Raw genomic sequence first — 16336 nt, 5'->3', positions numbered from 1 at the left:
CCTTGAGCGACCCGACTGGCGACCCCTTATATTGTCGATCGACGACCTTCGGCCATGCCGTTACTCACTAGGTCTTCCCACCCCTGGCCAGTGGATTTTTGCTTTCCCCAGGATTCAAACTCTAGACCTCCAGGCTAAGTACTAGAGTTTATGGATCCTGGTAGCCAAGTGATTGTAACAACCCGGCCCCTCGGCCCCTCGGCCCCTTGGGCGGCCCAACTAGCGGCCCATTTGGCTGCCCCTTATGTCGTCGACCTGACGACCCTCGGCCGTGCCGTTACTCACTAGGTCTTCCCACCCCTGGCCATTGGATTTTTGCCTTCTCTAGGATTCGAACTCTAGACCTTCGGGCTAGAGTAACGGCACGATCGAAGGTTGTCGGTCAACGACATAAGGGGTCGCCAGTTGGGCTGCCAGTTGGACCACCCAAGGACCGCCAAGGGGCCACCAAATGGGTCGCCAGTTGAGCCGCCCAAGGGGCCGAGTGGCCGGGTCGTTATAGCAGAGGGCTGAATTTCAGCTGTGGGAGAAATCAAATCGCATGTGTTTGAGTATCATGAAGCTTTCCATACCGGCACCAATAAAGGGCTCGATAAATGAGGGAGAAGATGCTAGGAGTTTTCTAAACCAATTGGGAGACCAATTCACCTCAAATGAAAAGATCAACACTACCACACTTCTTACGAAGTTGGTAACCATGCGGTATACTAGAAAAGCAAACATAAGGGAGAGACTGAGGTTTGAGACACCTGAAAGTGCTCACCTAGCATCTAAATCTCAAGGTTCAAGTAAGAAGAGAAAGAGGATCAATAAAGGAAAAGGAAAGCAGACTGCAGATTCTGGGAGTTTTCAAAATTTTTTAGTTCGGAAATTAATTTAGCTATAGTACCTACTGACACTTCGTGGATAGATACCGGTGTTACTACTCACATAAGTGTCACTATGCAAGGTTGTCTCAGGAGCCGAGTTCCGCTTGATGGTGAAAGATACATCTATATAGGAAATGGAAAGAAGGCTAAAGTCGAATCGATTGGTGTTTTTAGGCTTTGTTTAGGAACCAATGTTTTTCTGGATTTAGAAAATACATTTATTGTACCGTCTTTTCAACAGAATTTAATTTCAATTTCTTATTTGGACAAATCAAGTTATTCTTGTTCATTTAGAAATGGAATTTTTAGTATTTTCTTTAATTCAGTGTTGGTTGGCAATGGTTCCTTGGTGGATAAGCTTTAAAAATTGAACACTTTTACTCCTACAGTTGACAATATAATAATGCATAGTATAGGTACGAAACGTAAATTGACTAACGAGAATTCTTCCATGTTGTGGTATAGGCGTTTAGGACGTATATCAAAATAACATCTAGAAAGGTTAATGTCACATGGAATTCTCGATTCCCTTAACATGTCAGACTTTGATGTCTGCATAGAGTGTCTCAAGGGGAAGACCACTAACAAAAGGAATAAGGGGGCTAGCCGTTGTAGTAATGTTTTGGAGTTAATACATACGGATATTTGTGGACCATTCCCTAAGACATCTTGGAATGGGCACACATACTTTATTAGCTTCATAGACGACTATTCCAGATTTGGCTATCTGTACCTTATTCATGAGAAATCATAATCTTTAGACATGTTCAAAATTTTCAAAGCCGAAGTTGAACTTCAACTAGGTAAGAAAATTAAAGCTGTCTGATCCGCCCGTGGAGGTGAATATTACGGTCGATATGATGGATCAGGTGAACAACACCCAGGACCTTTTGCGAATTACCTTGCTGAGTGTGAAATTATGCCTCAGTATACCATGCCTGGTACACCCAGTCAGAATAGTGTAGTTGAGCGTTGCAATCGAACCCTAAAAGACATGGTAAGAAGTATGATGGCTTTCACTTCTCTACAGAGTCCTTGTGGGGTGAAACACTCAAGACTGTAGTTTACCTACTCAATAGAGTACCTAGTAAGGCAGTAACTAAAACCTCATTCAAGATGTGGACAGGTAAGAAGCCTAGAATTAGGCATTTACACGTCTGAGGTTGTCCAGCTGAAGCTAGGCCTTACAAGCCTAATGAAAGGAAACTAGACTCAAGAACGATTAGCTGTAATTTTATAGGATACTCTGAGAAGTTAAGAGGGTATAAATTTTATGATCCCTCTAATAGATTCTTCTTCGAAATGGGAAATGCCAAGTTCATTGAGGACAGTGGGAGTAATAAAATCAGGGAAGTATTTTTTGAGGAAAGCATTGGTGATCCTCCTGTGGTTACTATTAGTGCGATCAGTAGCGGTATGATTACCATATCACACATTATGGGTATCACACATTCAGTAAGCGTAGTGAACCAAGATATTCCCATGACATCTCCAATGCAATTGGAGAAACCTGTCACTAAAATTGAAGTATTACCTCATATTGATGAGCAAGTACCTCAACCACCTCAAATACAAATGCCTTTAAGGTGATCCACAAGGGAATGGAGAACCACAAATTCTCGTCATTATGTTTATCTCCAAGAACATGATTTTGACATAGGGTTGGAGAGTGATCTTATATCTTTCCAAGAAGTCAAATAATACTCTAACCCTGAAAGGTGGATTAACATCATGCAAGAAGGGTTGAAGTCTATGGCAGACAATGACGTTTGTGAACTTGTCGAATTGCCTAAAGGAAAGAAGTCCGTTGGTTGTAAATGGATATTTAAAATAAGTGGGATTCAAGGGGCAATGTCGAAAAGTATAAGGCTTGTCTCGTTGCCAAGGGATTCACTCAGAAAGAAAACATTGATTACAAGGAGATTTTCTCACCTGTGTCGACAAAAGACTCCCTTAGGATAATCATGACACTTGTGGCTCATTATGATTTGGAGCTACATCAAATGGACGTAAAGACGACATTCCTCAATGAAAACATAGAGGAGTCTATATATATGGTGCAACCAGAGAACTTTGAGTCTAACGACTCAAAGAACCTAGTATGTAGATTAAAGAAGTCCATTTATAGTTTAGAACAGACATTCTATCAGTGGTACCGAAAATTTGATCAAGTGATTCCTCATTTGGATTTTAAGAGAACCCCGTTGATCAGTGCATATATGTCAAGTTCAGTAGAAGCAAGTTTGTTATAATTATTTTGTATGTGGACGATATATTGCTTGTGAGCAATAATAAGGGTATGCTGCATCAAACCAAGTCATTTTTATATGGTAATTTTGAAATGAAAGATCTTGATGAAACATCCTTTATTTTAGGCATACAGATCTATCGTGATCATTCAAGAGACATTCTTGGACTTCCATAACAGGTCTATATTGAAAAGGTTCTTATAAGGTATGGTATGCAGAACTGTACACCCGGTGACACACTTGTGTTAAAAGGTGACAAGTTCAGCTTGCAGCAGTGTCCACGTCTTGAACTTGAAATAAAGGAGATGAAGCAATTCTCATATGCGTCAGCAGTGAGAAGTCTCATGTATACACAAGTTTGTACTCGACCAGATATAGCATTTATAGTGGAAATGTTAGGTAGATATATTAGTAACCTAGGACCGTCACACTGGAAAGTGGTAAAGAGAGTGATGCGGTATTTGCAAAGAACTAAAGGACATATGCTCACGTATCAGAGATTAGATCACTTGGAGGTGATTGGATATTCATACTCTGATTTTGTTGGATGTTTGGATAGCAGAAGATCTACTTCAGTCTATATTTTCATGCTCGCTGGAGGGGTTATATCTTGGAAGAGCGTCAAACAGATGCTAGTAGCCACTTCTACTATGGAGACAGAGTTCGTAGCATGCTATGAAGCATCCAATCACGGGATTTGGCTGCGGAACTTCATCATAGTATTACAGATTGTTGATGGCATTGACAGGCCATTGAGGATCCACTGTGATAATAAAGCCGCAGAACTTTATGCCAAGAACAATCGCAGTTCGTCGAAGTCTAAACACATCAACATCAAGTTTCTAGCAGTTAAAGAAACAGTTCAGAGTTGTCAGATTATGATAGAGCACATTAGAACAGATTCTATGTTGGCTGATCCACTTACCAAAGGCTTGGTACCTAAGGTCTTTCATGCGCATGTTATAGATATGAGAGTTCTTCTTTTGGAAGAAAAACTCATCTAGTAGGAGTCTGTATTTATTTTTATTGCTCTATGTTGATTAATAAAGATAAACATTTGTTTTAATTATTATACGTACTTAAAGTTTAAAACATTAATGAAAATTTATATGTTTGTTTGACACTCTGACTATGATATCATCATTTACTACTGTTGTTTGACATTTGGTGTTTGTAAATATGATATAGATTCCTTTTGGAATCATACAGTTTGGATCATGATTTTCTATTGCAGTTTAGCATAAAGTATTTTGCAAATTTGATCTGACCTCTTTTGAAATCATCTTAGGACCAGTTGGAAATTGACATGTATTGATCATGTTTCATGTAATTTCCACTCTATATATCCACATCTTGATCTATGTCATTAATGATATTGGTATTGTGATTACTGTTGGGGTTTGTTATGATCATATACAGTAGTTATGACCTCTTTAGTCCTATACCAATGAAGTTAATGGACCAGATTATTTACAGAGGTATTTTGTACCAATAAAGTTTGATATCAACTTAAGTTTTACTTGTATTTCACATACAACTTACATATAGCCTAAGTGAGAGATTGTTGGATATAATTATCCCTATTAGGTGGGCTTATCTGTAAGTTGCACACGTGAATACGATCCGAACCCTTTAAAATGATATAACTTATGTCTAGTGGGTTTCGGGTAATTGGATGTGGATCTTATATGTGTAGAACCTATAGTCCTGCATCTATTATCATCTTTTTGCTGATAATAGATGTTCAGTATATATATGGACTTATAGTCCCACATTTATGATTATCTATGAGCTGATAATAGATGTGCACTATATAATAGGTTGGTCTCCAGAGGATTGGGGAATCTTTGAGACGTCTCTTCGTTCCCCATTGACTAAGAGGATTCGACGCCGTCAACCCTAACTCCTCCCGAAGGCCAACCTTCTTCTCCTTCTTCTTCTTCCGCAAGATTTGTTGGGATCTAGTGCGCTAAACACGCGGAAGCGCAGCAAAAATTTACTAGATCCTCCATCCAGCAGATCCATGCGAAGGGAAGAAACATTGCATACAAACAATCTATACTAAGTTACATGATAGGATTATACCCTTGATGCGTGCACACGATCTCCCGACAGCTCGGATCTCAGCACCATCACACGTCCGCGCCTCTATGGTATCCATACGAACAAGCCTTGTCTTTGTTTGTCTCACAAACAAAGCAAGATGGAGAAGAAAACACCTAAGGTTGTGCTAGCAACCTCACCTAGGAGTTTCGGCCAAGAGAGGCAAGGAGGAAGAAAAAGAATGCAAAAGGTCTCACACCTTTTCATCTACCCAAAAATTATCATCCAAATGATATATATATAGTCATCACATGAATACCAAGGGTTTTGCCCTTTCATCTTCCCATCCAATGACTCAAAATTAACCATTCAATCCAATGGTTCAATTTTGACTATTAAACTTCCTTGGTGAACACAAGTTCACCCAATGAATCTAACCCATTGATTCTCATGCAACTCGACTCAATCCAACAATTGGATCCCTTTGAGTCTAACTCAATGAGTCAAATTCGGATTATACTTAATCCAATGATTCATCACATGAACTTATCTCCATATCAACTTGTTCTTTGTGTGTGACCCTATAGGTTCTCATAACGTTGGCAATGTACCCAAATCACCATTTAGATACATAAGCAATGAGTGACATCTAGCAAGACATCATTGCTACCCAAGTGTTGAGAAAGTCAAGATCCGACCTAACCTGTCCGTGACTATTATCTTGTATGACTTGATCCCTCTATCCTTAATATTTAAATTGATCAATGAGGCATAGACCGTGTCATCCTCTTATCAATCTTTGTGTTTTTTGATCTCCAAGTAGAGACACTCAAACAAATGAGCTCAATATCTCATATTGACTAATTTACGTATGGTCATGCTTTCTTGTGTCCTACTAATCAAGGGGTCCACATATATCGCTTCCGTCATATGGAAGGGATAGATCTCATCTACATCATTCATATCCCTCCGCATAATTTATTGCATACCCAATGATCGACTTTATAGTCCACCCTGTTATGAGTGACGTTTGACGATACCAAAGTATACAACTCCTTATGTAGGGAACCGTAGTAACTTCAAGTCTAAGGACTATTCATACCAATAGTCACATGAGAATGTTTATGACACTCATACGATGATCCATAAAACATTCTCATGCCGGGTCATTCAGTATATATTCTCTAATATATACTCATATGTCAATCTGATATCTCATATCCATGACTTGTGAGATCAAGTCATCCGTTGACCTGCATGCTAGTTTCAACGTATTCATATTGTCCTTGCATATTAATGCTCGACTAGGAACAGTTAAGAGTAGTGTTCTCTATAATATCTCACTTTAATTCAACCAATTGATATACTGTAGATAAGAACATATTATCCAAGGACATTATTATACTTATTCAATTGACACTGAACTGAAATAAATATAATAACAAACTTTGTCTTTTATTAGTAATGATATATGATACAAAATGAGCTCTTTACAATCATCTCATAATTGGTACTAAAGCTAATACCAACAGGATTATTAGATCGACTAGCTCTACACGAAGAACAATGACAATTCCGCTGCATTCAGGTTCTTTGTAATTACAATATTTACTTTCTTATGTTATGTTCTCGATGAAACGAAGATCCATGCTCATATGTTTTTATTTTTCCTATTTGAATTCTTATTTCGGTTGTTTAGAATTCATGCGGCTTAGGTTTTACGAGAACCATCAATAGTTTATTCGAAGAGCTGGATACCTAAATTATTGAAAAAAAATAAGATAGAAAAAGAATGCCTACCGGCCTGTGAAGATTTGTTCTTGGTCGATTTAAATTTTTCTATTGCCTAGAAAATTTTAGGAGGTGAGATTAACAAACAGTTTAATATAGGGACTTCCACAATCAACTATTAACAAAGACGGCATCACGGTGAAGAGGACAAATACCTTTGAATCCATTGTCATTCACCAGAAAGCTTAGAAGACCTGATAAGAGACCTGATAAGAGAGAGGAATAATGTGTAAAGATACCTAATTGACTTATTAGCACCTAATTAATTTTCATTACTACCTTCTCATCTGAAACTATCCACTTTATTTTTGGAACGTCCATGATCACATTTGGTTCTTTGAACAAGCGTCGAGCTTCTTGATAAGGCCACTCTTCAGGAATTTGATATACATAATTATACCAAGTTTTATAAGAGAAACCACGAGGGCCACATAAGAATCCTGATGGATCTTAATTTTCACAAAACCACAACAATTGAAGGCGATGCAATTAAATCTTGCATGAGTGAACGTGGAAATTGGAGCACCTTTCTTTGTTTATGTTCTCCAAGATATTCTCTATACAACTATGCTGACGGATGAGATTCAAAGTTGTTCGTCCTCCAATGCCTGACGAGTTATTCGTTTAGCAACAATGCAAAAAAAGTTACAAAAGAAAATAATAATAAAAAAGCTGCTATGTATATTATGTACATAGTCAAAAGAATACATATTCTAGGGAGAAGAAATAAAAACCCAATGAATGTCCTATGCACATAAAGATGAGTTCTGAAAATATAGACCATAACAAAAATGCAAAAAAGAACCTAAAGCTTAAAATGCAACCATAGAAAGGTAAGCAACATTATTTTGTTTTCGTTGACACAAGATTTCTGGATGCAGAAATCATGAAAAAGGATGACTAGCATATCCGAGGATGGTATCACACGATTTTAAGGAGAGTACGAATATGGCATAAAACTTGGCAAGAGAATAAAATTGCTTTTACAGAATGATGCAATTTTGATGATTAAAAAGAGTTGTAATAGATCAAAACTTTTTTTAGGAAGAATAATAAACGACAACATAAACAAATCAATAAAGACAATGTCAATTAAATAGAAAGGTTGTGAAAATGTTTTTTGAAAATAACATCGTTGTATGATGTGTATAATAATATCAAATGTAGAAATAAAGTTTTTTTTTCCTTTAACCAAACAAAGTCACTGATCAAGCATTAAAAAAAGAGGAAAATTTCAAAGTATGAAATAACTGTCCAAATCTGTGTGGGATATAGAAACTTGGATAATGACACCCAAATAGTTGACACTAAGAGTGAACACTCAAACCCCATTGAGCATATGTACAAATTTGTAAAAATGGCCATGTCAGAGATTGTGATCATACTCATGTTGAACACTATATCAAGTCCGAGTAACATATCTATGGAAGAGCAATATAAACATGGAAGAGTTGCAGCACTGACACCATATGCAATCCGAGTAACATATGTTGCATATGAAGGAAACAGATAATTAGCATGCTAACTTCATGCTGATTGCATCATAGTCAATAAGATCCTCATGGTAATTTCCAATAAAATAGCAATATCAAAGATTACGTTGACAGTCCTTTTGGTGTACCTTTCAATTCCCTCCAGATCACCAGTCTACAAATAGGAAAGGTAATCAACTAAGGCGCGCGGCAAAAGAAATTGTAGCAGGATAAAGAGTCCCGATAAAGGTAATTGTTATGCACAAGCAATGACCTCAATTGTTGTGCTCAAATCCTTAGTTGCATCTTCCCTCTTTGAATATCTAAAGAACAAAACAAACTTATAGATTATCATTATCTTGCAAAAAAAAAAAAACAGAAATACCAGCTCTAGAGGCTTACAGTCAAATACATATCTGGCATCACACAGATGATAATAAAATATGGTAGCTGAATGAGAAACAAAATGATGTTTAGACATGCAAATGGACTTACACTAGCTTGATACCTGCTTCTAATAATCTGATAGTTCGATTGAACATCCCTTGCAAATAGGGATGGTAATTTTCCCCATGAGTCCGGGGTTCCGCGGGAAAGCCCAAAATGGGACGGGTTTGGGGGAATATTTTTGGGTATGGGTTCGGATTCGAGGATTTTTCAAATCCCCGCATTTGAACGGGGGTGGGTATGGAAATGCTATCCCCATCCCTGAACCTGCCCCGATACAATACAATGGGGGACGGGGATGGGGGCAGGGGTAGGGATGAGGATGGGAATGGGGATTCCGTGATTAGTTCAGAAAATATTTGATGGGAAACAGGGATGGGTGGTGAGGATGGGGACAGGGATGGAGATTTAATCCCCTCGGGGTCATTGATGGGGATTCCCCGATTACATAGAATCAGGGATTGGGGCGGGGATAGGAGTGAGGATATAATTCGAGGGCAGGGATGGAGATGACAAACCCACCTCGCTTTGCCCCACCCCATTGCCATCCCTACTTGCAAATGGCTTATTAGCCATAATAATGTTAAGAGTTAGAAGAAGAAACAAACAAGTACACGCTAAGTAGAAATTTCTATCAAAATTAGATCACTCTTAACATTTATTGATCCTGTCTAAAAATGAAGGAGATAACGCTGGGTAGGTGGCTGCCAGGTTGATTGTGCAAAGACTTTAAATTAGAGAAAAGGCTACGAACTGGCGCAAAAATCCTCTCTGCACTCACTCAAGAAAACAGACAAACATTAATGCCTAAAACCAGGGGAAAGGTCTCTAACGAAGATCCTCCGACGCTCAAGTTAGTGTATTGGCCGAGCAAAAAGTAGAAGAAGAAAAGTAAATGAATGTGTGAGCTTGAGTAGGAAAGTCGCACCTACCTTGCCAATGGAAAGGACCTCCTTTATATATCACCTCTATAACCCTCTATACCATCAGTAGCTACTTATTGTTGTTGTTGCTGTTGCAATAGTTTTTATGCTTAGGCATTGATGAGCAGATCTAGATCCTCTTGGGTTAGGATAACGGTGGTGAGTCTTCCAGATTCTTCTATCTCTGATCTTTAGATTCAGGTAAAATTTCTCACAAATGGCGTCAAATTTGATCCTATCTGAAAACTACAGAGATGACGTGATAAGCACAGTGGCTTGATGGTTGACTGGTAGAATACCTTTTACTCAACGGAAAAGTTTCCTTCTACTCCTGCGCACACGAAGACAAGCCACTAAAACATCATGGCCTAAAAACCAGGGGAGAGTCTCTGGCGAAGACCCTCCGACGATCAAGTTAGTATAAGTCCGGACGGGTGAATGAAGAATAATAGAACATGCATGCAAGAGTAAGTTGCAGATGTTCAGAGAACATATCTTCACCATGGAGTGGACTCCCTGTTTATATACCACCTCACATAACCTCCGCAATTATGAGGTGGCAAGGTGTGTCAGAGTTTGTTAGGTAAAGGGAAGTGTACAACCTAGGCAATGTACAATAATTATCCAAGGAATCTTCCCTTTATCCACATGTATACCTCTTTTGTCATTTATAACTTCTGTTATTACTGAGGTTGTTGAAGGAATATGTTGTTATAAATGGTTGCTGATGGAAGACACGATGGTCCCTAGAGAAGGTTCCAAATGAATATTCTCTTACACATAGTTGTTATTCTGACAGGTTGTTAGGATTCTCTGATCATGTTGTCGGCTGAGTATATCCCTATCGGGTTGTAAAGCTGGCTATCTTTATGCATGTCCTCGCATTAAGATGCTTTATTATATATTGAAAGATATGTGGAATCCATTCAGGAAATAATATGGTGCCCCGGGTGTACTGGAAATCCATCTAGGAAGCAATATGATAACCCATGCATTCTAGAAATCCATCTGATAATTTGTGCGTGTTATAGGTCCATCTGGATAGCAATATGAAGATAAGTGTGTTAGGCCCCGTCAGTCTTTTGTTCAACCGAGCGTATAATGGGCTTCTGGAGAAATGAGACTGTGTTCTGAGGGATTCGATCTGTATTTTGAGCCAAAGTACCTTAGGCATGGTCGACCATTTGTCCGACCGACGTATAATAACTTGTAGGTAAGTGTACTTGGCATTCTAACCAGATTTATAAAGCTATCTTATACTTATGCATAGAAGAGATGGATTAGAGTCATATAAACTCATCCGGTTCTATTATTGAATACATACCTATAGGGTTGATCGGGGATCAGGTCAACTGGACGTATGTAGAGAGGCTCATACAGAGTAAGAGTTTGACCCTTCCTCTGACCAAGTCTATGACTGGTCGAATGTAAGGTGGGTCAGTCATTCCAGTCGGCTTGTAAGGGTGACCGTCCTTAAACCCGATCGGATATTGAGTGACCAGACACATTATCTCTTTAGTTCAAAGATAAAACACTGAACTCCTTATGTTCGACCGGCTTAAGGGTCGATCGGCCTTTCTTTCATATGGCTTGGAATCTGACCAGGCCGATTCAGCGATCCTTAGCACTGACAGCCAATCAGAGCCAGATGAGGAGATATTCTCCTCCAATGACTTTGACCTTCACATCACTTTGACATTGACTATCACATCATCTCCTGGTCCACTCGTTATAACCCGTATCACTATCCTTCTTACATCAATTGAACAGAGGGTAATTTACCGTGCTTTCTCTTGTTTTTCTGGTTGTAGTGTATATGTTGTAGACTTAAGTTTATATTATTCCGGGTGCTAACTACTCTCTTCTTTAACTATGTCATCCCTATAGATTGGTGAGACTGATCCGGTTCCAGTTGGATCGTCGGACTTTGATTGAGTCATATTCTAGATCGACCATTCAAGGAAAAAGGATATGCCGAAGTCGCGAAGGATGGATGCACTTGAAACTGAAAGGGAAGCAATCCTTTCCTCTCACTTTTCAACCGCAAGCAAATCCTATCTGGTCCAAATGGATAGATACATCTAGAGCAGTCGTCACCAATGCCTGACGTAAAAGAGAGAACAAAATAAAAGAGAATCAAACTTAACAAACAATTATTCACAAGGAGCCACAGTAGTTGTTGATTGTATATCGCAATTTTCACGCTGTATGTACATCCACACCCATCTACTAGCAATCCACATCCAAACCGCCAGGGTTAGACATGGCCACTGCTCCGCTTCCATTCATTCCATTTGAGCCATAAATACAATCGTCACCTCGATATAGAGACTTGTAATCTTGGTTCGGTGTAGGGTTATCGTCCTCTTTGCCTAAGTCCGAGGTTTTGCTGCTATCACAAATTTCCGCTGGCACATTCTCTTCATCTGCTACTCTACAACAATCCTGGTGCAGTTCGGGGTTGCTGCTACCGCGTAACAAGGTGGCCTTCTTGACGATATTAAACACAATACCATTGTGAACCTTCTCAGTTTGCAAAAGATCACCTTCGGAAAGTGTAATGCTTGTGGAAGCAGCGACTGGGACTCTGCTGCTACTCTTTGAATCTGCATTTTCTGAGCTTCTATCAGGAGTTATTACCCTTGAGTTGTTATAGTAAGTACCCCCACCGACCGCTTGACTCCCGATCAAATTGAACTGTGTTGCTGAAGTGTCAATCTCTTCTTCGCCAAATCTGCTACACTCTGTTTCCGTCTCAAGTTTCTGCACAAAGTTAATAAATATGGCAGCAGAGGTCGTCCTCATCAAAGGACCACCACTTCTTGTCCAAGAATTTAAGTCTGCACTTTCTGATTCTGATTCGCTATCACTTCCATCATGCGTGCCTTGTTGAGTCTGCCTATTTCTGTTCGATTGCCCAGCTGTAGGATTTCCCTGGTGGATTGATGCAGCAGATTCGGCTACTAAATCTTCTTCAAGAGAGTCTGCTGAGTTTTCTCTTGCAATGCAATTCCATGAAGGAATTCTCCCAGCAGCATTAAGTCGCATGAAGTTTGTGAGGCTTTGAGATGTAGCATCTCTTTTAGCACTTCTCTTGAGGCTGCGACTACGGTTAAGAAGAACAACACACTCATCCAGTACAAGTTCAATGGCACAGTTAGCCTTTATCGCGGACAGCTTCTCCCATGTGCATCTCCTCCCTTGGTTAGCAGCCTTTTGAAGTTCCACACGAGACGGATTTTGTATAATCTTTGAGTACTGAAATCAAAAGAGAACCAGGATATGTCAACCAGGCTTCCTGCAAAATAATTTTTTTTTTAAAAAAAAATACAGTTATCGACAACACTACCTGAGCAAGGGTGGCTGGCATAACAACAGTAACATCTCCCTCCCAATCTTGAGCAAACAACTTAGCAAGGCCACCTAATGGAATACCGAGTTCAAGAACTTGATTGCATCGATGTTTAACTTCCATTTCGACAAGGTGAGCAAGCTACATCAAGATAAGTTAATGAGATCGAAGATCTAAACAACAGATTAATTGCTAGAATGTCGTGCTTTATTGGGTCAAAGTACTAAGAAAGCCTTTGCTAAGAGGAGCTAGGATGCATATAATCAAGTTTGAAGTCTAGTAAAATTGAAAGAGAGACAACAAAAACATGAGGAAAGATAGATATTCTGAGTACCTTTGCAGCAAAGTTTCCTCCATAAACTCTGATAATTTCCTTTACTCTCAACAATGGAGCTATATGGGGATTTGCTTGACTAACAATAAAGTGGTTGACATTAAATAATTCCTTCAGTTGAATCATAGGCAAATCACTTTCCAAGCTTCCATCTCTCCACCGACGAGCTGAAGCTTTAGGATTATCCTCCATGCCCAATGAAAACGGTGCGTGAAAAGGAACAATTTCACCAAATCTATCTTTTGCCATCAACTCCTGAGCCTCAAATAGACCAGGAAATGCACAAGATGCAGTTACAGCACTCCAGATAACAACATGAGGAGAGGTCAAGTAATTAAGACACCGTGGTGATTCATGCTTTCTTGGAGAGCACACAGTGATACCGAGAACAATACCAGTCATATCATAAGCCTCTTGAAATGTTAAATTACTCGTAAGGTGCCTCAAAAGACTTTGTAATTGCCTAATCTCATGGACTGCACCATGTGTCATGATCCTTTTAACCACGGTGAATATCCCCCCCAACTGATCAAAAAACTGCAACGAGTGCCAAGAATTTTCAAAGAAGCTCTCAAGCTCAGGCCAAGATCTTGTGGCTACAACAGCACAAATAACGGAACCTACACTAGATCCTGCTATAATTCGAGGCAGAAGCTTATGCTCCACTAGTGTTCTCACTACACCTACATGGAAAGCACCCAATGAAGCACCACCACTTAAAAGCAAAGCTGTCCTACCAAAAGCATGCCTTGTTTCATGCATAAATGCAAGTTTCTCTTCCAAGAGCAACTCATCGGAGTCTGAATCGCAAACCATTTTCAGTTGAGTTGAGACCTCATCAATGTACTCCTTGATTAGTTTAGGTACCTGTATCGCAACCATTCGGCAGTTAAATTACTAGAGCTAGATAGAAAACGTCTGAAGGACATGAAGAACACAGGGTAACTTAGTAAGCATCAGGCAGTGCACGATGCTGAATCACAAGGAGCTAGGCATCAAGGTCAAGATTTCCACAATGAAAAGGAAAATCTCCCTGATTCTCGCCTATGTTGCATTTTGTTGACTGCTCTTGTCATATAAAAACACAATCTGCAACACTCCAAATGCATAAATATCATCAATATTTAATAGAGCAAATGCTCTAAAGAGCAGAAGGTTTTCTCCCTTTGTAAATTTCTTCTTAGAAATAGAAATATGGTTGAATTTGCAATACTTAGATCTATAAAATTTGAATTGATTGTCATACTCTACTTTCTTCCAGCAAGAACATGATCCAGTCAGATTGTCCCTAAAGATGGGGATACTTGAACCTTAATGCATTTAAAAGCATAAACAGGATGAAACTTCAAATGAGAATCGCTTCGAAATAATTTTTCCTTTACTTCTAACAGGACAGCATACTAGAACATATCATTATAGGAAAACCTTTCTATTATCAAATACCAAGTGGTCGGAGTGAGGCAAGTAAGAGCAATCGGATGGGGAACAATATCTTAAGGATATCCACATTAAGACAAAGCCTTTAGCTGAGATTTTTCTAGTTAAGAAACGAAACCAAAATGGATATGCGTGCAACAATTGGAAGATGATCAAGCTGATTAGAAGCTAAAAGCCTTAGGTGTATAATCAAACAAATAAAGGATGATGACGGGAGAACTTATGCCATCCTCATTTATTACAGATATTCCATACAAGATCAGAATTTTACATTCTACAAGCCAATTCAATTCATATGAATAGTAATTTCACTATAACGAAATACAGACATAAATCTCAGGTCACGAGAGGCATGAAGAACAAATGAAGCAGAATGATTAGTTCTCCTTAGAAAATAAGGAAAATTGAACAATAAAAAATAAAGTGCTCGCTCCTAATTTATTATATTCGTTTCTTTTCTATATCAGATGAAAGGCAACGAAATTTCCAATAAAAAAATCAAAAAAGGCTTGAATAATTAAGTATGAATCACGCTTGAGGAATAATCTTAACAAAACAAGGAGAGATCAAACATGCCAACGAGCAGAGAAAAATACGATACCTGATGCCTCCCCTTGTGGAGCTCGGGGTTGCACATGTTGCCGAGATTCCTGAGAATGTCGGTGCGCATGCAGAAGACAATGTCCCGCAAGGATCCCTCACGGCGGCGGTGTCGCAGTTCCTGCAGCTTGTTCCGGACGAGCTCCTCGTCGTAGAGGTCGCTTTCCCTCGTCTTGGGCATCATCTCACTTTCGAGCATTTTGGCGGCGTGCGACCACTCCTCGTAGGTGAGAGCGCTGTGTAGCATGTTGCGCCAGAACCTACGCCGGTAGCCAAACTTGGCGTGCACATTGCCGAAGCGGCGGAGAGCGAAGGCGACGATGGTTACTAGTCCGAGGGTGCCCTGGGCGTTTCGGGGATGGACCCAGGCGAGAAGGTGCCGCGCGCAGCTGCGGAGGCGGCGGAGGACAATGAGGATGAGGAAGGAGAGACGGCGGCGAAGGAGGCGGAGGGAACCGCAGAGGAGGACGCGGAGGGCGATGGTGCGGCCGAGGACGATGGAGGGGGCGATCGAGAAGGCGTCTACCGCCACCTTGTTGTCCATCGATCGGATCCCTCTTCTGCTCTTCCCTCCAGAATTTCTTTACCTCCTGGAAATTGGGAATCGGAAGAAATTAATAGTGGGGATCAACGGCGAGGTCAGGCGGCGTTCCAGTTATAGAAATAGATAAAATTATATTTTGTGCCTTTTAAAAATAATCTTTTGCCTCTAAACTTCCATTAATAAAAAAAATACATAAAATAAATAAATTTAAACTTATTAATACTTATAAACAAAGTTTTAGGGAAATTTATGAATATATTAATTATGAACTTATA

At 39.6% G+C, this 16336-nt stretch overlaps 1 protein-coding gene across 1 annotated transcript; it reads right to left on the bottom strand.

Annotated features, from left to right (window-relative positions):
• Positions 1-11947: 11947 nt before the first annotated feature.
• Positions 11948-16126, bottom strand: LOC122053821 (triacylglycerol lipase SDP1-like). The gene is made up of 4 exons (XM_042615775.1): positions 15519-16126; positions 13481-14347; positions 13144-13287; positions 11948-13052 (listed from the first exon to the last, which is right to left on the bottom strand). The coding sequence occupies exons 1-4, from the start codon at positions 16059-16061 to the stop codon at positions 12024-12026; spliced, it is 2583 nt and encodes an 860-aa protein (XP_042471709.1). The 5' UTR covers positions 16062-16126; the 3' UTR covers positions 11948-12023.
• Positions 16127-16336: the final 210 nt, after the last annotated feature.

This window comes from Zingiber officinale, chromosome 1B, assembly GCF_018446385.1.
Source record: "Zingiber officinale cultivar Zhangliang chromosome 1B, Zo_v1.1, whole genome shotgun sequence".
Taxonomy (NCBI): Eukaryota; Viridiplantae; Streptophyta; class Magnoliopsida; order Zingiberales; family Zingiberaceae; genus Zingiber; species Zingiber officinale.
The sequence above is the reverse complement of the archived record's forward strand: the minus strand, read 5'-3'. Positions and strand labels throughout refer to the sequence as shown.

What these genes read in the sequence shown, in the direction of transcription:
- LOC122053821 (XM_042615775.1), bottom strand. Translation starts at nt 16,061, where the DNA reads ATGGACAACAAGGTGGCGGTAGACGCCTTCTCGATCGCCCCCTCCATC. An exon ending in TCCACAAGGGGAGGCATCAG is followed by an intron (nt 14,348 to 15,518) that starts GTATCGTATTTT and finishes GTTGCGATACAG; the next exon opens with GTACCTAAACTAATCAAGGA. An exon ending in GAGGAAACTTTGCTGCAAAG is followed by an intron (nt 13,288 to 13,480) that starts GTACTCAGAATA and finishes ATCTTGATGTAG; the next exon opens with CTTGCTCACCTTGTCGAAAT.